At 32.0% G+C, this 24,434-nt stretch overlaps 1 protein-coding gene across 1 annotated transcript; it reads left to right on the plus strand.

The window, feature by feature from the left end:
* Window positions 1-8,302: 8,302 nt before the first annotated feature.
* On the plus strand, window positions 8,303-21,518 carry LOC134726101 (uncharacterized). The gene is made up of 8 exons (XM_063590499.1): window positions 8,303-8,383; window positions 10,751-10,963; window positions 11,531-11,658; window positions 12,768-12,948; window positions 19,231-19,338; window positions 20,224-20,418; window positions 20,965-21,090; window positions 21,514-21,518. Exons 1-8 carry the CDS (start codon window positions 8,335-8,337, stop codon window positions 21,516-21,518), a joined length of 1,005 nt encoding a protein of 334 aa, XP_063446569.1. The 5' UTR covers window positions 8,303-8,334.
* The last annotated feature ends 2,916 nt before the right edge of the window (window positions 21,519-24,434 follow it).

Here is a 24,434-nt window from a genome sequence, read left to right on the forward strand (position 1 = left end):
TAGTAGTAAACACATTTTATAATGATACACTGAAATGAGGATTTGTCGAAGAAATTAGACATAAATTGCCGTAGGATATGGCCTTACATTATAGTGATTTTCTCTGAAACTATAGCTCTGACTGAGACAAAACTTGACAGTTATGCTTGAAATAACTTGCAATTGGAGGGAAAAAAATTACATTAAGTTTATTTGATATTTAGGTGTTATTTAGGTGTAATACCACCAAATCATGGTACGCCATATCCGGTTGCATACGAAAGTAGGTCTAAAAAAATATTCCCTTGAATTTGACAGTTGTAGAAAATTAACCCTGCATTTCAATGCACTTAAATTTTTCTGAGTCGTAAATATCTATGTTGGATATCTGAATGCATCATTCTTTTTTTATTTGATGGTCTTATAAAATATTTTGGAACGTTAAGGTTACATAGGTACCAAAGCAAGTAACCAGTAAATAATAGTGTAAAAATTGGGTTGTTTACTTCCGGTGATGATTATTTTCTTATATGCAATGAAATGTAGTGTGAAATTTTCACTGTATCACTGGAAAGGATTAAACTTTACACATGCAAAGTATTTCTTTGGTTGAAATAAAGGTAAATACTGTACAATTTTTTTAAAAGTGCCAATTTAACAAAGACTAATAGGGAAAAATCAATGGTGGTATTACACCTTTAAATTTTTTTTTTACTTTGAGTAATATTTGTACCAAAAAGAATTGCCCTCAAGGTTATTCATACATTTTTTCGAAGCGCTTAGGTCCATTAACTTGAGGGTAAGTAACAGAGAAAGCGATTTTTGAAATTTGATCGAAAAGGGGGAGTGTGTACAAGTGTATAAAATCCAGAATAATACAGTGATAATGATATGTATTAAACAAGTCATGAACTTTTGAATAATATGAATATCAGTAATTTGTGTTTTTAGCCGAAAATATCTAAGATATGAAAAAAAATATGTAAATTGGCACCATTTTCATAAAAATTTTCAAAAATGTTACAAAAATCTTTTTTTTTCGCAAAAATTACTTCTTTTATTTTTGAAAAGTATTTTTTTTATACATTGACATGTTAAGGGGGTACAGAACACATAAGAAAAGATAACTCTTACTCATAGTCTGATTCATTGCTGCGTTTTAAAATTATGTGCAATATGCAAGCTTATAAAAGATTATGATCAGAATGTTTACATTATTGCTAAGACTGTACACCCTTTGTTATTCATTCATTTAATCCTTAAAAATCATTTAAAGGTAATCATTTTCAATAAATGAACCTTCAATGAGACATAATAGGGAAATTTCAAAGTGAAATAAATTTACCAAAAGAAAAAAAGGACGTTTGAAAAGGAGGGAAACAGAAAGAAAAGGGACCATAACTCTTTTCGTTTTTTACTTGGCAATGCCTAAATGTAGGTCTCAAATAAAATGAAATAATGTGCAAAATGTCTAAGGATGCTACCATTTAATTTTAAGGGGGGAGGGCTAGGATTTATAAAACTTTGTCCTGCATTTTTTTATATAGTTGAACTCATCATTAAATTGTCCTGCATTTTTTATTTTTCATTCTTTACAGACCTGTAATTTTCATTAGTTTACTGAAATTGTTTTCATAAATTGTCATCCTGTTATGCTAAATTACTGACCCTGCCTTTGTTTGTTCCAAAGCCTGTCTTGCCTTTTTCAAATTTCATCCAAGTCCCCCTCCTCAAATGAGGGTGGATAAGACCTTTATCGGGACTCTGGGATCAAGTGTTTCTAATGTCATGATTGAGGGATTGACCCTTTCGAGAATCGAAATTCTATTTTCAAATATCGGGATGTCAGGATTTAAATTTATCTAAATTCGGGACCTTGGGATTTCGTGTTTTTAAGCCGGGATTTTGGGATCAGGACCCCTCTTACCCTTCTCTCAAATGGTAGCTCCCTTCGACAATAAAATTTTAACCAAATAAATAAGAATCCCTGGACTGTTTATTTTCAAGTCTCAATTCAAGATTATTACCGAATGGAGATTATTACCGAATGGAGATTATTACCGAATGGAGTATTCATTCTTTATCATAATAAGGTGCCCAAAATAATATGAAACTTGTAACTGCCGTGCTTTTAACTTAAAATCAGCTGTATCTAATTGTCATATTTATAAACCTCTGCAGAAATACTAAAAAAAGGTCTATGTTTAACGAACTTGATTTAACAATATAAGGATTTTGCACAGTCAGCTCTATTTGATCTCTCATAAGCCGTAATTCTTTGCACCAATGGTTTTGACGTTATGTTTTGAATCGTATATTTTTGAATCTGGCCAAACGACCAATAAATTGAAATCTTGATCATGTGAAGCATCTGCCAACTTTAAAGCTTTTGGCTATGTATCATGGGTATTTTTGGTGTGTCATGATTTTAATTTCAACAGCTCGTATCTCATATCAAAAATCAATTACATCCTTTTGTTTCCCCTGCAACTGATTGTCGGTTTGGGAGGGGGGGGGGGGATTTTTTTACCCCTGTCCTTCTGTCCCTTTATTGGTATATAGTTATTTGGCATAACTCCTCCTATTGTTTGATTCCTAGAAAGTTTTCACCACACTGTCTGTTGAGTAATTAAGTACGTACACTGCGCTTCAATAGAAACGATTTCCTTTTCAAACAATTGTATGTGACTACATGTCCCTTATATATTCCGTTGGAATGTCATAAAATGTGTCTATATTGATGTATGGTCGATTAAAGCTTTTGTTATATGATTTTTAAAATAAATATAAATTCATAACTACATGAAAGTCATGGCCTGTACCAAAAAAAACCCACAAGTATCGTACTTGAGGTCAAAGTTCAAGGTCATATGGGGGTCAAAATTTTAAGAAGGCACACAATCTCATGGTGATACATCAACATGCCAAAGATGTAAGGCCTAGGTCAAAAGGGAAAGAAGTTATGGCCTACATGGTTGTGTTTTCACGGAAAAACACCCATAAAGTTGACCTTCAGGTCATATTTGAAGGTCACTCAAAGGTCATCATGATGCAAGACACTTAACCCTGTGATGATACATCCACATGCCAAATAGCTAAGGCCTAGTTCAAAAGACAAACAAAATTATGGCCATTATGTACTTTTTGAATAGAATTTGCTCTAATTTAATAAACCAATTTGAGGGTGGGGACTAATTTAAACTCAGATTCCAAAAATTCTAACGGTTAAGTTTTTCAAAAAATTTGCAAGAACAACCGACTAGTATAGCACTCCAAATGCTTAGTTTTATGAAAAAATTAAACGACACATTTTTTTTCAAAAAAAAATTCTTCTTCAAATACTTGAAGCACAGCATTTACTTTTCGGGGCTGATTCTGATACCCCCTATTAAGGCCACACCAATTTAATTTCTTGTTCTACGGATTTTTGGACCCCAAAAATTGGGGCGAGCGAGCGATTTGAAAATTTTAATAAAAAAATATTTAATTTGCAAATTTTTGAGGCGAAGCTTAAAAAGTAAAGGCGAGCGATTATAATTTTTTTTTGTAAACATAAAATAGTAGGTTTTGACTATATTAAAACTTGATTTATAACTTGTACCTTGACATTCAGTCTTTAATTTATGAAGTATTTTTTCCCTGTTCAACAAGAAATAATTGAATAATTAAATCTGGTCTATGTATGTGTGACTGACAATGAGACAATTTTCCATCCAAGTCATAATCAGGTTCAGAACAACCCCTTAATGTTATGAATATCCCTTTTATGAGGGGTCAAAATATTAAAGTTTTAATATTTTTCTTTTGTTAAAAAACTTTTTCAAAAGGGCTTATATTTTCCCAAAGAACTATAATATTTGGTATTAAATGGTCAAAACATGTCCAAGAATTTTGTAATATTCCTGGACTTTGACAGTTTAATATTGTTCAAAATAAGTGGACCCATCCCTCTTTTAGAAAAGTTGTTTAAAATATAATGTATTTCTCCTTTTTTTGAGTAAAAAATTCTAAGTTGTCAAAGGTTTTGTATAGTAGCACTGTACAAATCCTTTTCTATTTTATTTTCTACAACAGACTGAACAGTAAACATGGTAAAATGACCCTTCAAGGCCCTTGTCTGAGGAAGGGTTGGTCCCAACCTGATATTAAATAACAAACATAGTTCAAAGTACGGCCTTTCACACAGTGCTTTGATCAAGACCAACCAGCAAGCTATAGGGGACCACAACTTAGTATTGTACACAATTCGAACAGGAAAACCAACGATCTAAATTATATTTCCAAACGGGAAAATACCAATGAACCACATCAACAAACGATAAGTGGACTCCTATATTCTTATTAACTTTAGGTTTTATCCATTTTTTAAATTTTAAATCTAAATAGTGTTTTAATCTTGAGACAGTATGCTATGTACAGTGTAAATACAAGTTTTTTACCTTTTATCCTTATTATTTTGTTTTACTAAATTTAAGTACATATTAAAGCTTAACAATTTTATTTATTATTTATTTTATAAATAACTACGCATTTTAAAAAATTAACCTAAAACTAGGATATTTTTAATGCGGTGACCCTGCAAATAGGGTGGACTTCCGAAGAAGAAGAAGAAGAAGATAACTGCCGAACGACGGGTCTCTGAATCAACCAGGACAGGTGCACAAACCTGCAGCGGGTATGACCGTCACCATACATTATAATTGCAGTTGAAGGCAAATCCTTCAGAAGTTCTTTGTACAACAACGAACATTTTTTTATAAGGAATATAAGTTGGGGGAAAGAAACCAACGTTTTGTTCTGTACTGGTATTTCTATTTATATCGGAGAACTCCCGCTTGGAATAAATTGGTTTCATGCTGAAACAAATACTCTCGCAGATATTTACAGTGTTGTGGGGTGCTGATAGGTTTAAAATCATTATATAAAGGCTAGACTGATTTTAAAAAACAAATGTTGAGATCTTTACAAATATAATATTTACAAAAAAAAACGGTGCGGGAAATGGACATGATTTCATTTCCGGATGCGGGAAGCGGGAATATAACAAAAATAAAAAAAATCTGTTTTGAAAAAAATAGGTGCGGGCGGGTCCGTCGAACAAGGAATCAAATTGGTGTGGCCTAAAGTTCTGGCAATTTTTTTTAACCGGAATAAAAAACTTACAAGAAGGGGGTATCAGTGAACTAATTTTCTCCTCAGCTATCATTATTAGCTATGCTATTGTCAATTTAGGACTAAATTATTTTTTTTAACAAATTCAACCCTATAACCATATTTCAGAAACTTCCAATTTTGGCCGATACTAGTATGTAAAAGATGCTATTTTTGAATTGCCAAATCTTTTAAACCTATTGTTCAAATCTTTCAAATTTTTTACAAGATGTTAAGGTTGGCCTAGTTTATCAATGAAAAAAAATTAAGAAAAATTAAACGACAGGAATTTTTTTGGGTATAGTGTTGGGTACCCCCTTAAACGTACATATTTTTTGCATTATGACAACAGAATATAAACTACACGTTAATTTTTCACCCTTCAACACTGTTGGTCATTTTTCAATTTAATCGAATTTAATTCAATGTTTACAAAAATTGCACCGTACGATTTCTTTACGACCGACCGAAAAAGGAAGTTAAGATACTATACCATAACATATAAACAATTCAGCTGTGTTTAAGGTGGGTGCATTAAAGTCACTAACTAAGCGTCTTTTCTGAAAATGTCACTCGCCTAAAACAAACAGGAATACAATACCTAAAAGGCTATGCAAACTGAAAGATTATTCAGTTATCTTATACATGTTATATAATCAAACAAATGGAAAACAAGAGTCACTTTCCTGACTTGATTCAGGGCATTTTCGGAGGAAAAAAGGTTAAGTCGTGTTTTATTGCTAGCTTAAGAGCTTCTTTGATAGCATTTAATGGTTTTTGCTTTTTTGTTGATATGTTTGTTTGTTTGTAAATTGTTTGTAGATAAATATAACACAATGGGGACTAAAAGTGTATCTACAAGTATGTTTACAATTATAGAAAATGGATACAGTTGAAATCAAAGAATAGGAAATTGATTCTAATGAACCCATATAAAGTTTTCTAGTGTTGAAGACCTTTTAGTAGTCTTTGGCTCTTTTCTATTTTTTAGTCGAGTTGATGACTCTTTGGCACATTCTCCTAATCGATTCTCAATTTTATCATATTAACAATATCAAGACAAAAACAACAAATATATTCTGAGTTTTGTATAGTTTTGTTTCGGCCCGAAGAAACAGGAATAAAGCTTTGTCGAATCTAGCATTTACCAGGTTGTAAGCCTCATTCCTATATTGTTGATATGTCAAGTCAATAGACTATTATTGTCAATAAATTATAAAAAAAACATGAATACATTTATGAACAAAAAAAGTCCATCATGATCTAAACCAACTGGGAAAATAATACAATTCTCTACTAGACTAATATACCTCAGACGTGGCAATGAAATGGCAAGACAGAACGACTGTATAGAATTTCTGTTACGGTAGTGTTAACTTAGATAATACAAGGTGTAAATACAATATCGGCAATACGAAAAAGACATGTAGTCAGAGGTTTACTAATCTCTATATGTATATCATTGTGTTCTTTGCAAGCAAAAAGTAAAATCACAAAAATACTGAGGAAAATCAATTTGGAAGTCAATAATCACATGGCAAAATCAAATAACAAAACGAGTGAATAGTTATGAGGAAAAATTCTGTATTAAAAATAAAATGTACAATATTACTCTACGCACAATACATATGTTTCAACCATTTTTGTTCTGGTTTCGATTCATTGATTGAATAGAATAATTTAACACAAGAGTGCACACACTCAAATGTCTCGCCTTCTTAAATAATCATTGATATTATGTTGATAGTCCTATATTCGTATAAAGCTTTATTAAAAACTATCACATAAACTTGACGTTAACCAAGAAATAACAAGAATAACTAAACAAAAACCAAAGAACAATGAAAATGAGGTCAAGGTCCGATGAACCATGCCAGGCAGACATGTTCAGTTAACAATGCTTCCATACAACAAATATAGTTGACCTATTACTTATGGTTTAAGAAAAATAGACCAAAACACAAAACCTTAACACTGAGCAATGAACCAAGAAAATGAGGTCGAGGTCAAATAAAACCTGCGCGACTAGATCATACAATATTTCCATAGACCAAATATAGTTGACCTATGGCATATAGTATTAGATAAAAAGACCAACACTCAAAAACTTAACTTTGACCACTCAACAAGGAAAATGAGGTCAAGGTCAGATGACATCTGCACGCTAGACATATACACCTTACCATCATTCCATACAACAAATATAGTAGATCTATTGCATAAAGTATGAGAAAAACAGACCAAAACACAAAAAAATAACTTTAATCACTGAACAATGAAAATCAGGTCAAGGTCAGATTACACCTTCCAGTTGGACATGTACACCTTACAGTCCTTCCATACACCGAATATACTAACCCTATTGCTTAAAGTATCTGAGATATGGACTTGACCACCAAAACCTAACTTTGTTTACTGATCCATGAAATGAGGTTGGGGTCAAGTGAAAACTGTTTGACAGGCATGAGGACCTTGCAAGGTACGCATATACCAAATATAAATATCCTATTACTTATAAGAGAGAATTCAACATTACAAAAAATCTGATTTTTTTTTTCAAGTGGTCACTGAACCATGAAAATGAGGACAAGGACATTTGACATGTGACTGACGGAAACTTCGTAACATGAGGCATCTATATACAAAGTATGAAGCATCCATGTCTTACACCGTCTGAAATATAAAGCTTTTAAAAAGTTAGCTAACGCCGCTGCCGGATCACTATCCCTATGTCGAGCTTTCTGTAACAAAAGTTGCAGGCTCGACAAAAAACGAATTTTGAAAAAGTGTTTAGAAGAACATTAATTTTATTTAGGAGATATTTTCTATCAATTGCTTGTCATCAAGTGTCTTTAGTGCACTAAAGATAGTTGTGAAACGATAGGAGCACAAAAATATTACAAAATCTTCCTATTCTCTGAAATGAAAAAAAAAATATGCACATATTAGGGAATATAGATATTTTGATGTAAGTTTTTAAATTTACTGTCGAAATTGTTAAAATATAAGTTTAAAGCATTTCTATTTATCAATAAGTGCTTGAATAATTGTTGTTTTGTTCTTTGTCTCATGTGTTGGTGAACATCCTTCCCAAATCTCTTTCAGAGAGGATGTTACATTAAAATTACACATTTTGTATAAATATTTCCGTGTATTTTTTTAATCTTTCTAGCATCCATAGTACATTCATGATATGATACAAATATGTTTCTTGATGTATATATTCTGTTTGGATTTATATATTCAATAAAAGGTATGGCAGGATCATAATTTAATATGCTAGTAAACATAATTGCTCAAACTGCTAGATTTCTGGCACAAAGGCTAATGTATTTATATATCAATACCATAAAACTTTTAGTGACAATATGTTGCCGGAAAGTATGTGTGCAAACATGTACAGAAACAAAAATTAGAAATTGAAATTATATTACTATGAATAACCATACATTTATCTTATATAAAATGGATGTTTTATGTTATAGATAATGCATATTTTAAGTTTTTTCTGGTCGTAGAACTCACCGAGGGGTGTCAGGGAGGTCTTTCTTTGATCAACCCTGACAATCCGAGGTGTGTTCTACGACCAGAAAAACCTTAAAATATGCATTATCTGACTTATATACCGTCAAAAAAATATTTTTTTAATAAAGATTTGCAAAATTTAGTATCCTATTTTACCGACAACACTAAAGTGTGATATTCCTTTCGAAAGCGTTCAGGTTTTAGTACGCCTTACGGCTCATTTAGAATGTGAAATAAAACGCACTAATTAATCTAGATATACATGTTTTAAAAAATATTATCCATACACAATAAAAATATTACTGTAACTGCATGAAGTAAGACATAAATGTATTGTTACCATCCTATAACGGTGTATGACAAATACAAGACACATTGTAAGTTATGTATTGTACCACTTAGTATATGGAAAAGGGGGACGGGTATGATTTCTTTCTATTTGTAATGTCATTTCTATCGCGGAAAAGTGGTTATTTTAAAAAAAAAATTAATTGAATCGAATAAAAAATTCAAAAAGATTGTCTTTTGAATAGCAATATGATTTTATTAACAGATAATCAAGATATAATTATATACCCTCCGCACCCGACCCTTTTCTGAGTTGCGTTAATGTTTTTCAATAAAACATAAGACTATCTTATTAGTTGATCATTTGATAGTGTACAAGTATGTACATACATTGAAAACAGTTTAGAACTGACACAAAGACGAATATAAATAAATGTAGGTCACAGTATTATTTCTTATTCTTCCTGAACATGCATGATATATTTTCCACTGGACGTTAAGCAATCAACCAACCTATTCAGTGTGACTCAATAAGATTTTTCAAAATCTAACACACGAATATGTTCAATCTGGCTTTTTATTCATGAAAGTCTATATTAAAATTCATCTGACATATATGATTATGTTTCTTTATTGTAGCGATAACTTAACAAAACTTCACGTTATTTGTGTCTAAAATTAAAATGTGGGCAATGAAGGTTTCTTTTACATCTATCATCGATTGAACTTTAAAATATAAATTTCCAAATCAGCAACTAAAAACTATCAAACGAATACAATTCTGAAGTAAATTATAGATTGCATTTTTATCAAGGAAAATAATTACCTCGCACAGGTTGTTATTTTATGCCTTTCAGCATATTTCATTGACACATGGTATCGTCCGGGTTGATTCTGAAAAAATAATGACCTGTCGTTCTGAAAGAAAATAACTCCATATAGGTATATAAAATTAAAGTTTTTTCATGGAAAGTGCAACCTGTGGATCTTAATTTGTTATAACCTAGTTTTTATAATTGATCTTACATGATTTGAAACAAACAATCTTATTTCATTTGATAGATATGTCATCGATCGATTTGTTTATCATTAGGTCCCAGCTGTTAATCTCGTAGCACTTCACTTATAAGGTACTAATGCTTTTGATGTACGTTCGGATATTCATTTTAAAATCGTATTTTAACTTTCAGTAGTGAATGAATAGCAATCTTAAAGTCCAAGTGTTATCACCGTCAATTTTCTTGGTCCGTTTCGGTGTTGTGTCGTTGTTCTCCTCTTATATTTAATGCGTTTCGCTCGGTTTTGGTTTGTTACCCCGATTTTGTTTTTTGTCCATGGATTTATGAGTTTTGAACAGCGGTATACTACTGTTGCCTTTATTTATTTCTAATTGATGTTAATCTCATATTTTAGATATTCAAATTCTAAATTCACGGCGGTCACTTTACCCAGAAGAGTTCTGTTCTACATATTTTGTTGCAAATAGAAACAAATCAATTTAAGCGTAGAAAAGGGTATATATAAAACTAAAATAGATAAAAATTACATGTATACAATTTTGTCTGATAACATTTTGCCTAATATCAAACATATGAAACCTTCCAACAGGAGGATATTCCGCTTCATGTATTTCAATATGGCAGCTGTGAACAAGTGATTTTAAATGAAAAAAAATGTACAAAGATTGCGGTATAATTAATGTAATTACTTATCACCAGTCGTTGTTATTGCGAAAATGAATAAATTACAAAACCTTTTATCCTACAGACATAGCTGTTATTGTAACAATACATTCTGTTTCAAACAGGGACTTCTTTCAAAGTCACCAATGAACAGAACGTTTGGAATTCTCAGTTTGATTGTGGAATAGGTTACGAAATGGCTGGTAAAAATGCCTTTAACAACTGTCAACCGGAAACGTGCAAGAAGATACGTCTTGATAAATTTGAAAGAATTAGAATCAATGACACATATTGGATAAATGGATATGCGTTGACGTCACCAATCATAGAACATCTTGGTAATGATCGATATATTAAGTAGGGTAAACTCAATTTTTGACCGTGTTTAAGAATTAAGAATAAGGCACACACAACAATATTTTGAAACATATATGACTTTTCAGTTAAAAAAACTAAAAAAACTCATTGTCAAATGACCTCACTTTGTTCATGCCGTCCCAATAGGAAATACATTACAAAGCAAGAAAGTCGACGTCAACATCGGATTTAAACCAATGAATAACTGAGATCAAACGAACCACGTGTTTTATTCAATTAGTGTTATGTTCTATGATATCATAATGATCAGTTCAATATGATATTCAACTCTCAACTTTTGGAAACTTTTATCTACATTATTTTATGTTTGTTTCGTCATGTTCGATAGTTCGTATAATTATCGATTTTTTTGTAAAGTAGAATAAAAAAAAACCTGAACAATTGGGAAATTTCAACAATTTTCAAAAATCAAATTGCAAAATCAAAACCTCAACTGTCATATTCCTGACTTGGTACGGACATTTTCTTATGTTAACAATGGTAGATTAAACCTGGTATTTTAATCATACATACAAACTCGGTTACAGGTTGTTTTGGAATGAGGTCAACTGATATTGGAGCATACTGGACTACTATTCCTAATAATGACGTTCTTATGTGCTATCTCTTCTGTAAAGGACATGGATTCAACACGGACTCTGTTATTATATTAAAGGTTTGCATACATTTTATCCATTATGGTGTAGTACTATATAAATAACATATAGCTGAGAGGGTGATAGAGCAGATTGGCACCCCGAGAAAACATGGTCAACCGCGGCGAAGCCAAGGTTGACAAATCCTTTTCGAGGGGTTTACTGTCGATTTTTTTTAAATTCAAAGTAATAAACTGTGACATCTTGTATATAACCATCCGTATTTTATAAAGCGCACATTTGATCAAACGTCTCCGTGAAGGGTAATAGAGTATTTGCCATAGGATAGTGTCATATTGAATAAAGCGCACACTTGATCAAGCGTCTCTGTGAAGGACGATAGAGTACTTGTCATAGAATAGAGTCGTATTTAATACAGCGCACACTTGATCAAGCGTCTCCATGAAGGGTAATAGAGTAAATTGACATCCTCGTATTAGCCAATCAAAATCTGGCATTTTGACATGAAGTATAATAATATCATTTATGATATTATAATGTGAATATAACTTAGATACCGTCATGCACTTAACATGATAATTTTGATAAGAATAACAAACAGTAATAATTTGGTAATTATGAATAGAAGTATATGAACCCTAAACCAACAGGCCTAAGTCACAGAATTCATAAAAATTCTTCCACGAAAAAAAAGAGTTAATAATCGTTTGATATAACATAATTACTCCGAGATAAAAGATGTTAGTATGTTTTCAAAGTTTTTGTAAAGAGACTGCCACTTATATACCATCATGAATGACAATATACACCAACACAAGTCCTTTTTCAGAAGTTGACATAAACATGATAAACAGTATGCAACGAAGCAATGCCATAAAATCAAATGTTAGTTCCCTAAATAATTCTGACGTCCAATTTTGTAGCCAGCTGCATAGGGTACGATACACTTAATGGAACTTATAAGGAGAAATTGTTATACAGAGTCCGTACAGGCATATAACGAATCTAGAATTATACAATATTGTTACTTCATTACTACCAGTTCATGAAAGCCGTAGCACACGTTTGACTATAAATCCTTTGTAAATGCCGACCACACTTGATCCTTTGATACATATGTTCCGCTTTATACGTAATTAAACTATATCAATTGTTATGGTTCATTAAGGAAGACGCATGCTCCTGCTTGCCATATAGTTACTTGATTGAACAAACAGATTTGAATAACAGCAGTATGAATGAATATCATAATGTCAGATGTTCAGATCAATGTCCAGGAGACAACTCAGACAAATGTGGTGGCAGCGATCACTTTTCTTTGTATAAAATAACAGAGAACAAAATTAAAGGTAAAACGTTCATTTCACCTAAAAGCAACATTCGTTTGGTCTTACCATAATCTAGGGAAGTCATTTCTATTCGTATTGTATTTTAACAGATGTGATTTGATTTAGATTTGATTTTGTTTAAACGCCTCTTTATACCACCGCTTTTGGCTATTTCGTGGCGGTAAGTTTTTTCTGGTTTTTAACTGCAAAAGTGTAAGTGACAGAGACATAGGTTATTTTTATTTGAGTTTATAGAGTTCATAAATGAAAATGATTTCTAAAACACACCCATTTTATGATCTTGGAACACTACCCATCACCCCATACATTCAAAAACAGCTGAAGGTATCAATAAAAAGTTTCCTGAACTGTTAGTTGCGATATGTCGATCGAAGGTGGTATCAAAACGATGTTGTCCACTATAATTTGAATACTGTCTGACAACATATGCATGATGATAGAAGGTAATAACCATCATATCATTCTTCTAGCACTACAAAAGTATAAAAGTCTGAAAAGACCAGTTTGTTTTTGTCTTAATTTGCACGAACTTTTACTCGACATTCTTCAAAAGTATGAAATTTTTAATTTATATGAAATTTGTAAGAAAGGACTAGGGGCTATAAGGGCCATTTTTGGCCCCACCCCCAAATTTCATTTAATTTGTCATGTTGTAAGTCTATACCATAGACCTTCTGAAAATAATCGAATTTTGGGTCTAGCTCGTTTATTCTGTTGCCTAGCAACCACTAAAATGGCGGGGTTAAATTCATCAAATATGATTATTATACAGCTTTAATATATCTTTATTTGAAATTGAACCTGTTTAGCATGTAGTGAACTTTACACTTGTACACTGTTTAAATATAACATAATTAATTGCACATTTTTGCCAAATTCACTGTTGTTTCTCCCTAGCAACATATCTGTGCCCATGGCAACCGCGATTTGTTTTCTATTTACAAGATTTAATTCTAAATATGTTGAAACAGAAAGGCAATTTAAGATGTAAATTGTAAAAAGAAACGAACTCCAAGGTAAATATTAAGAGGGAAAGCAATATTGAAACAGGAACAAACAAAACAAAACACCGGGTATTGCTGATATATACAGATTGTGCATCTGATGCTGGGTTGGGTCTCACTTATCAGCGACAAGAAGAATGATATAAAGGCAAGACACATTAAGCGCTAAGAAATCTTAATATTGATTATCTTAAATAAATAGATACAGACACATTCCGAAGTCAGTGTATTTCCATGGCAGTAGTTATGTTTCCAGAAGGGATTGGTGTTGAAGGGGGCACTTCTATTTACACCTTTTTAAGCTTGAATAAGTGAAAAGTTAAGAAAACTATCAGATATATATGATATAACTTTTTTTCCTACGCAATTTATGAAAAGGTATATATTTTTAAAATGTAAAACTGGGTAAGGTGACAAAACAGCTGCACCCCCTATCAATTAAGTATTGAAGTACACCCCCTCCCCTTCTAGACTTATGTAAAGGATCATTAGGGTTGACTTTTCGAAATTCATCTTATTTCTATTATCTATTTCAGTCGTCCAGACTTATAACCGTATCATTCTATAGAATTACAAAACTGGAACATGCTACTATATCAAATAAATCTGTATTCTTAGATTTTTTCTATATTCATTATATATATATATATATATATCATTTGGTTTTTTGTAGTTGTTGTCAATGTAAAACTTTTCGCCTTTACTAATCTTAGTGTCGTATGACTTGGTCTTTGATCATCATGACAATATTCATTATATATTCGTCAAAATTATTGAAAACAAGAATGTGTCTTTAGTACATGGATGCCCAAATTGCAAGACTAACAATGGCCAGGAAATCCTAGGTTAGGACAGGTCCAAAAAATCGCCAGATCTAAACATGTTATTTTTGTTATCTCAAACCCCCTCTCCCTTTACCTCTAGGCAAAGTAGAAAAAAATCAAACACACAATACACACAGTAAAATTTACTTCAAAAAAAGTCTGAGTCTGATGTCAGATTCAACTACCTTGACCAAACACTTAAACCTGAAGCGAGCCACAAGGACAATCGGATGAACAGACTGACATACACACGGACGAACAAACTGACATACGCACGGACGAACAGACTGACATACGCACGGACGAACAGACGCATAGACCAGAAAACATAATGCCCACAATTAAATGGGGCTTAACAACAAAACCGGGTCACATTTTAAAATGTACACTTCATTTTTACGCATGATTATAAAACTATTCAAAACATAACCTTTAAAAAGGCAACAGACATGTAGTATGCTTACAGACTTCAGGCTCTTGTTTCTATGCATGGAAAGGTCAATTATCCATATATATAATCCCCAAGGGTGACTGGGGTATAGAAATATGGTCACTTGGTCTTCTCCCGACCGGCAGTAACACACTTGCCGAAGTTGGGCGTCCGTTTGGCTGTGCGGGATGTAGCAAGTTCACAGTCACGTCCGGTCAGAAGGGGGACGTTAAATCCAATGCCTCGTGTAAAGAGAGGGCCACGCTCTTTGCGCGTTTAGAACCATTGCAACAACTCTCTGAGGGGTCCGTAGGTGGCCTGTTGCAAGGCAAAATTTCTGTCCCTATCCAATATGCCCTCTTTTTCCGGTGGCAGTCCAAATTTCTCCGACCTTCATCCCAGATGACCTCTATTGTATCAAACTACCTATTGTATTTATTGTGAACTTGTTCTCGTACTGAATATGCATGAAATATTTGCCACTGGACGTTAAGCAACCAACAATCAATCAATCAATCTATATATATATATATATATACATTTGCAAATTTACAGATCTTACATTTTTGGGTTGATGTTTAGACGAATTGTATATACATAATGTACATAGCCATGTATCACCATCACTGCTGTTGATACAATGGATAAATCTGTTGTAGAGTTGTCACAGGCTCAGGTGTACTTATATAATTATATATTTCTACATGTTTATACGGATATATGGATAGTCTACCTTATGCTGTTTCCATTTTTTACCATCAAATTTTTAAGAACTTGTTCTCTATGCACATTCCCCACAAAGACACATCCAATTGGAATATAGGTAGGATCATTTTCGAAATAAATCTCGTGTTTCTCGCCAATTATGGAAATTTAAGTAAAATACCCCCCCCCCCCCTTTCGTTACATAAATCATGGATCTGACACTAATACCAGAGAGAGAAGATTGCCCCATTCAAACAACAAATTTTGAATTTATAATTAGCAAAAACATCAGAAATGTGCAGATTTTGTTATATTGAAGGTCTATCTAAAATTCCATAATAAAAAAAAAAATGTCCTCAAAGTTGTTATTGACTGCCTTACACATGAAGGTCATTGCTGTCGGATTTTTTTTAAAGAAACTTAACTAGATATACTTCAGAAAATATATAATTAGGAATACACTTTACATTCATAAACAAAAAAAATAAGTTTCTATAGGCATAAGAATGTATAAACTAAACTTTGTCAGATGAAAAGGTCCAATTTGGACGGCAAATTTCAGCTTTTTATTGCTCTGCTTGGCTATAAAAAATATAAAATAAACTATCGCACCAACCTTGCACCAAAAAGATTTTTTATCCGAAGTTTGATATGTATAAACTTGTCAAAATGTAAAAAAATCTAATTGGTGCAAGCATGGTGCGGTGGTCAAAATTTAGAAAAACCATCAAATTTTCGGTATTTTTGCTTATTTTCCCAATAATGACGTCATTTACACCTACCATTGTGACGTCATTGAACCTTTTTTAGTTAAGTAAAAACATTTTTTTTAAATCATTTACTCATGTTCTAATAATTTATGGAGAAAAATCTGCTCTGCTAGAATTTTTATTATCTTGTAAATCTGGGGCCATTTTAGGCCATTAAAGCCCCTACTCCTTTACTCGACATATTCTCGGCATATTCTCGGCATTCTGAATATGGTTTTAAAATTACTCAATTCAAGTCAAGTATCGCTTGACATACTCTGAACATTTTGAATCGTGTCTTAAATTTACTTGACAGTTTTGAGTTATACTAATCATGACCAATATTCATGATATAACAGTAATCTTTATTTCTCTTTGTATGATATACTGTTGTTTCAAGTTACACTTCTTTACAAAAATAAAAGTTGGGCATGTAAAATAATTGAAAATGTGCGTATATAAGTATTTCTAAAAATGCAAATATGGCCATGAAATCTATAGTATAAAATCATTCAAATGAGGGGGGGGCATATTTCATTCTACATTCATAATTATATTCAATGTTGATATGGTAAATAATTATCATTTCTTTACAGGAAGGAGTTATCACATATATTTATTTTTGAAAAAAAATTATAAAATTTAACACTCAAATTTAAATAAAATATGTTTTTTGGTTGTTCTTGAATGAAGACGGCAACACAGTTTTTGACCTAAACGACCCCCCCTCCCCTCTTTTATTAGCCACACTAACCCAAAAGATGAATTGTGGGGTCCAAAAGAGATACATAAAGGCAACAGTAGTATACCGCTGTTCAAAACTCATAAATCCATGGACAAAAAAACAAAATCGGGGTAACAAACCAAAACCGAGCGAAACGCATTAAATATAAGAGGAGAACAACGACACAACACAGAAACGCAACACACACAGAAACTGATCAATCATTAGACAAAACACCACGAGAATAACAAATATAACATGAAAACCAAATACATGAATTTGGGATAGACAAGTACCGTGCCACGTCTTATCTCAATATCTCAAAAATAAGAGAAAACACAAACGACTCAACGTTAAAATGCAACACACAGATAAATTTGGTAAAGTAAGATACCCTTTTGGTGCAACTGAATAATCTCCCATGTAGTTTAATTTTGAACTGATGAACATTTATTTTTAGTAAAGCAATTTTGACTGGCAGTTTTGCGAACGACAAAAATCTAAATGCTGTTTGTCAATACCTTCGACTTATGTTCCAAGTGAAAACAATTACTAAAATGTTGAATAAAAATAAATCAAAATTAAACTAAATGGGAGATTATTCAGTTGCACCAAAAGGGTATCTTACTTTACCAAATTTATCCTTGATTCTTCAAAGTTTAGTTTAGCCTTTATAAAAAGGAGTATATAACAGCAATATAATTTCATAAACAGTCCAAAATAAGTCCCTTCACATTTCAGGCGAAATTTATACTGTTAAGATAGTGTCAAGATTTATTTAAGACTGACAAGAATGTGTCGAGACATATTCAGACATTATTTAGAATGTCAAGAATATGTCGAGACATATTCAGACATTTTTTAGAATGTCAAGACAGATTGAGACAAATTAAAGACAGTCAAGAATTGGTCGAGACTAATCCAGACTCTTAGTAGATGATACAGGAAGTGTCGAGAAATTTTACGACAATGTTCATACTGTCAAGACACTTGTCAAGAAAGATATCGAGAACCTTATTAGACAAATTCATACTATGTCAAGAATTTAAAAAAATTATTCAGACTAATTAGGGATATCGAGTAAAAATTCTTGCAAATTCAGACAAAAACTGGTCTTTTCAGACTTTTGATTTTTGTAGTGTAGGGACTTATGAATTCAATTTTGTTTTTGAACTTTAACATTGATATCATAATGACAATTTCACGTTTTATCTTTTAACCTTTGCCGTTACTTTATTTTGTGACATAGGGGTTAAGGAGACATATGATCTTGTGTCAAGTAATTCCAGAAGTGATCCTGTATTTCTTCTTTCGAGGGAAACGCATCAATTTTTTAGAGAAAAACAATTAAACATTGAAGTTCAACAAAATCAAACGACAATGCATCATTGAACGTTTAATTGTTTCCCTCTTAAAATTTATTTTTTTTTACTCAATTTTAGACTGTAGCCTGGATGTGTTTTCTCTCAATCGATTTTTGACGTTTTAACAGCGAAAGTATCACAATCGTTTGTATGTACGCATGCAAAAAAAACTTTAAACTAGGTAATTTATGAATCTTGATTTAGCTACTACATGTACTTGACAATGGGAGTGATCATTTACATTACCAGTAATGGTTTGTATTCGTCTCATTCTTTTTTTTTTAAGTTGACACAACAAAAAGTGTTTCAATCAATATTTTTACACAAAAAGAAGTGTTTCAATCAGACATTTTGACACTGAGGCCAATATTTGTATTCAAATATTAATAGATGTATTTAATTTAAACTGAGAGATTCTCACTTTTCTCATATATATCCAATGAGATATTTGAAATCTGAATTATGCTTTATTCTACAAAAAGGTCGAGACCATTCATGTATTTGTGAAAATCTACAAAATAAAGCAATTGAGGAGTGTAAAACTTGTCCAGAGGATCTACGGTTCCTATGTCGTAACATATCAGAGAAAGGTAATGTATACTGTACAATTAAATAGCACTCAAGATATGTATCCTACTTTCCAATGTATTTCTTATATGTGAAATATGAACGATACAAAGAAATATTTACCTATGATTTTAAATAATTATATTAAGTTAAAGACGGGTCGAGTAATGTAAAACATCAACAAAGTACACATTTTCTAAAGGCTGTTGAGTCTACTGTTGAACGACCAAGAAATCCAATTTCGACCAAAAACAATTTTTCAACAATCCACGAAATAAATGAAACAAAAGTACATTGTCCTATCGGGTCCTTTTATAGCTGACTATATGCGGTATAGGCTTTGCTTGTTGTTGAAGGCCGTACGGTGACCTATAATTGTTAATATTTGTGTCATTTGTGGTCTTGTGTGGATAGTTGTCTCATTGGCAATCATACGACATAATCCTTTTTATAAGTTGGGTTTGTAATATATCAATTACCTTAAGCAAAACATTGCAATGTCTCACATCAACATCAGACGATCAAAAACGCACTTAACATACGTTACGTCCAGTCACTCAAAAGTGCATGTTAATCAATGTCTGTTTAACAGGTCATTTCAATTTCAATTGACGACAAAATATCGCCATTTAATAGTTACCAATGCAATCCCATGTGATGGAAATCCATAAGAGTAAATATCTGAATTAGTTGATAACGTTTGATTTTGTCAGTTTGATATGGAGTTTTTTAAGTATGGTCGTTGATTATTCTGAAACAATAAAATACAGTTTTGAATCTGTTATGACAACTTACTTTTAGAACTATCTGACCCTACAAATTCCTTGTTGGTTGATTTTGTTTTGTAAAATACTAGTACTCTAAAGAATATGTTTACACAACCTACTGTTGCATGTTATATTTTATAGAGAAAGGCAAACGACTAGACATCAATTGTTCTCAGATACCTTTAACATGGCGTCAGGAACTAAGGACCTGCTTAAAATCAGGTGCCTCCTTCCAAATATTAACAAGGTCTGACAAAAGTTGTGATATAACAGTAGCAGTCGATCATAATGATTGTCAATACCGCTTTGTTAAGTTATTGTTTGTGTGGAACACAAGTAAGTAGTACAGAAAAGTAAATGTTAATATATTAATGTATTAAGATTTGAACAACTGTTTGAAGAATTGTGTATTCAATTATGTTAATTATTAACTAAGTTATAAATACCAGGGAAAAAATAAATAATTGTTTAGATACAAATCAATAAATATTCTACTAATATCACGAGCCTGTTTCAATAGTCCCAGTAGTTCAACGATAGTTAACGTTTCATATTTGTAATGAAATTTATAATTCCTTAGCGTCCAGTGTCAAATATTTTATGAATATTCAGGAAAGAACAAATTAACCATAAATACAATAGATATGTCATGTTTGTGGGTATTTTATTAAGACTTATTTGTATAGTTTAATAATCTCCACTCGGACGGTTAACACTTTGGCTATTCGGCTCACTACATTTTGATTTCATGAATATTGTTTTATAATTAGTGTTTGAAATTTCTTTAGCGGATGTGAACAATACGAATTACACTGATTCAATACTTTCACTTATTATTGACATCAATATACAAATGTGTTTCGTCTTTATCTCTTTATTCAGGACCTGAATCAAAATATGACTACAGATGTTTGGGACTTCGTTTAGGGGATACAAAAGAGTTTAAACTTCTTCCTTTTAACTGCAGCGAAAATCGAAAGGCCCTATGTCACAAGGTGTCGAATGAAGGTGAGTGTCATGTATGTCGTAACTATATTGTAAAAACTGTAGCATACAACTTTCTATCGAAAAGGAAATGATACTATAGTATTAATGAATAGGTGTTATTATAATAGCCATTTTATCTGTCCAAAGTCAGTAATAATAATCAAGAAAGTCTGTAAGGGCTCGAGGCAACGCAATTACAGACATTCGAGGCAGTTTTTACTGACCGAGGACATATAACAGTACCAGTATAAAAACACCCATTTCTTAATACATTTATTCACCAATTAAACAAAAGTGTATATGTTGCTGCCAATTTGATGTACTCTTTACTCTTTTAATGACAGTTTAGTTTGAAAAAATAATTTGTACTTCACTATACTAAACCTTTTAATTTACCACATATCCAAGACATTATGTTGACAGAAGTTATGTGTTGAAAAACAGGATGAACAGTGATCCCTTTATATGGTTCCTCTAATGTTGGTTGCTGGTCACTGGTTTTGTAAATAAACTCATTATAGATACCATTACTAAATTTAGTATACACGCCAGACGCGCGTTTCGTCTACAAAAGATTCATCAGTCACGCTCTAGTCCAAAAAAAGTTAAAAAGGCCAAGTAAAGTACGAAGTTGGAGAGCATTGAGAACCAAAATTCCAAAAGATTTTGTCAAATACAGCTAAGGTAGTATATGTCTGAGTTAAAAACAAAAGCCTAAGTATTTCAAACAATTAAAAAATGTGTAAACAGTAAATTTATAAATATAACCATATCAGGGACAATTCACGTCAGCACAAAAGTGCTGACTACTGGGCTTGTGATACCCTCGGGGAAATAAATCTCCACTACCAGTGGCATCGACCCAGTAGTTGTAATTATGAAAACTTTTTTTTTCGAGGCGATCCGTTTTGAAAATCGGCGGCCATGTTAAATGTATTATATTTGATATTAACACTGTTTTTTTCTGTAATGGCCCTGTATTAATGCCCAGTTTGTCAGTGTTAAGCCCAGTTTTTAATAAACAGTCATTTTTTGGCAAGATGTACTTAAATGGTAAATATAGATTATAACATGGCATTTTTCATGTCAGACCCCTTCTCAGCCCTAGGTTATGATTTTGACCATGGGCTGATATCATCGATATTCCTTAGCCTATTTTGACAAAATTGATCCATACTGGCTGCTTATATCAAATTGTTATTTAACTATCATTCTTAAAGGAATGGTTGAATATAAAAATCATAATTCAATTTTTGAATGTATCTCTAAGCTACTGTCTCTTTAAGGGATTTTTCTTTTGAATTTGCATGATTTGTAAGTTGTGTTATAACTTTACTTTTGCGTAAGCAAACAAAAAATAAGAAATTAATAAACATGAGTTTTTCAGATATAATCATCAATCATACTAGGATTATTAACCATTACGGCAGGTGCGCATTGTGACTTCAGAAAAAAAGTTGAATTTCAGTTTTAGTAGAATTAGCTTTGTTGGACATTTTTGTTGTTTAAAATTGCTATTTATTTTGAAATTAATAACCAGATATCATGGAGTTCCATACATGTAATAATACCCCTGCTTTAAAAAAGGGGGTATACTGTTTTACCTCTGTCTGTCCTTCCGTCAGTCCGTCAGTCCGCCAGTCCATCAGTCCGTCAGTCAGTCCGTCAGTCCCATGAATATTTTTCGTCGCATTTTTTTCAGGAACTACAATACAATGATTTCTGAAATTTGGTTTCAGGGTTAATCTAAGTCAGCTATACCGTGTGATGCGTTTTCAGATTGATCACTCGACATCTTCCTGTTTACCGAACACTTGCATATTTTTACACTATAAATATTATCCACTTGCGGCGGAGGTATCATCAGTGAGCGGAAGCTCGCAGTTTCACTTGTTTTGGGGGTAGTAACTTGAAATCATATGGTTGGATTTGTCTTATAGGTTTTGACTTGCTTACTACATGTACTAGTTTTTTTTACTTTTACTGTTTTTAGTTTGAAATATTAGTCAAAAATGGTTTTCAAATCGTATGTTTTATGTTAATTCCCGTACAAAAATGAATTATAAAGCGAAAGTTCATACTAGATGCAACAAGGATTATTAATCAAATATTGATTCTAGCTCAATAGTTTCATCTTTAAACATGATAAAGTCGAAGATGGACGCAAAGTTATGGCATAAGCTGACCTAACCCTGAGTGTCAGGTGATCTCAAAAAGGAAATCCGTTATATTTCAATGAATTATTGACTATGAAAGAATAAATGTAAAACAATAATAAGGCGGGGACAGTTTAATCCGGATATAATGTAGGGCTTTTACAAGAAACGGCATGATGCACTTCAATTTCACAATTAAGTGAAAACCAAGTCTCGTTATATACATATATAGTTATTTCCTTCCTGATCAAATGTCGTAAAAGTACATGTTTATAAATCTTTCATTTAATCACTACTCAAACATGTGTATAAGTGTAAATGAAATAAGATTGATGAATTGTGTCGTACACATCTATGTATTAGGAAATTTGTGTTCTCAAACATATCCGTCTGCATGTAAGTTTTTTAAGTTTTTTAATGTGTATCTCTGAAACGTGCTGTGTCAGTTTCGCTGTACAAGAAAACAAAATAAGCATGGCAACATTTTGGCATGTTAACTGATGCATTGTTGTAAAACAACTGTTATTTCAGTTAATGAAGTCACAACTTGCATTTGTGTATAACTATTTTTGTATGCATAATGCTACTGCATTTTCGTACAGCTTAAAGTCATATGAAACTTCAAAAAATTTGCTTACGTTTTTTATAAAACTTAAGGGCTTGTATTTATTACATAAACTTATGTTTATATGAAAATCCAAACTAAGGAGATGCTTACTTTTTTCAAATTGCTTACTTCCAAATTCGCAGACATGTTGTCCGTATGCAGCGTGACCTTTCTCGTAAAAATCCACCTATTGAAACATTTGTTGACGATTATACGACATTTATGCGAAAAAATAATAACATCGTGCACAGAAGACTAAGTTTATGAAATGTGTATGTATAGATTCAAGAATTGAATATCCATCATTTAACACCAGTCACTCGTCTCATATGACTTTAAAAGAAAGAAAAAAAATACCGACTATTAAAATCAAAAGCTCAAACAAATCAAACGAATCAAACGAATAACATATAACTGTCAAATTACTGAATTGGTACATACATGTCCTTCTGTCGAAAATGGTGAATTAACTCTGGCTTAGCTTATCACTTGTATGACTGTCAAATAAAATGCATTATATTGACAACAATGTGTGAACTAAATAACTCTCAACTAAATAAAATATGAAAATATAATGAGAAAGTATGATAAAGTCATGCTTT

This window comes from Mytilus trossulus, chromosome 7, assembly GCF_036588685.1.
Source record: "Mytilus trossulus isolate FHL-02 chromosome 7, PNRI_Mtr1.1.1.hap1, whole genome shotgun sequence".
Classification (NCBI taxonomy): domain Eukaryota; kingdom Metazoa; phylum Mollusca; class Bivalvia; order Mytilida; family Mytilidae; genus Mytilus; species Mytilus trossulus.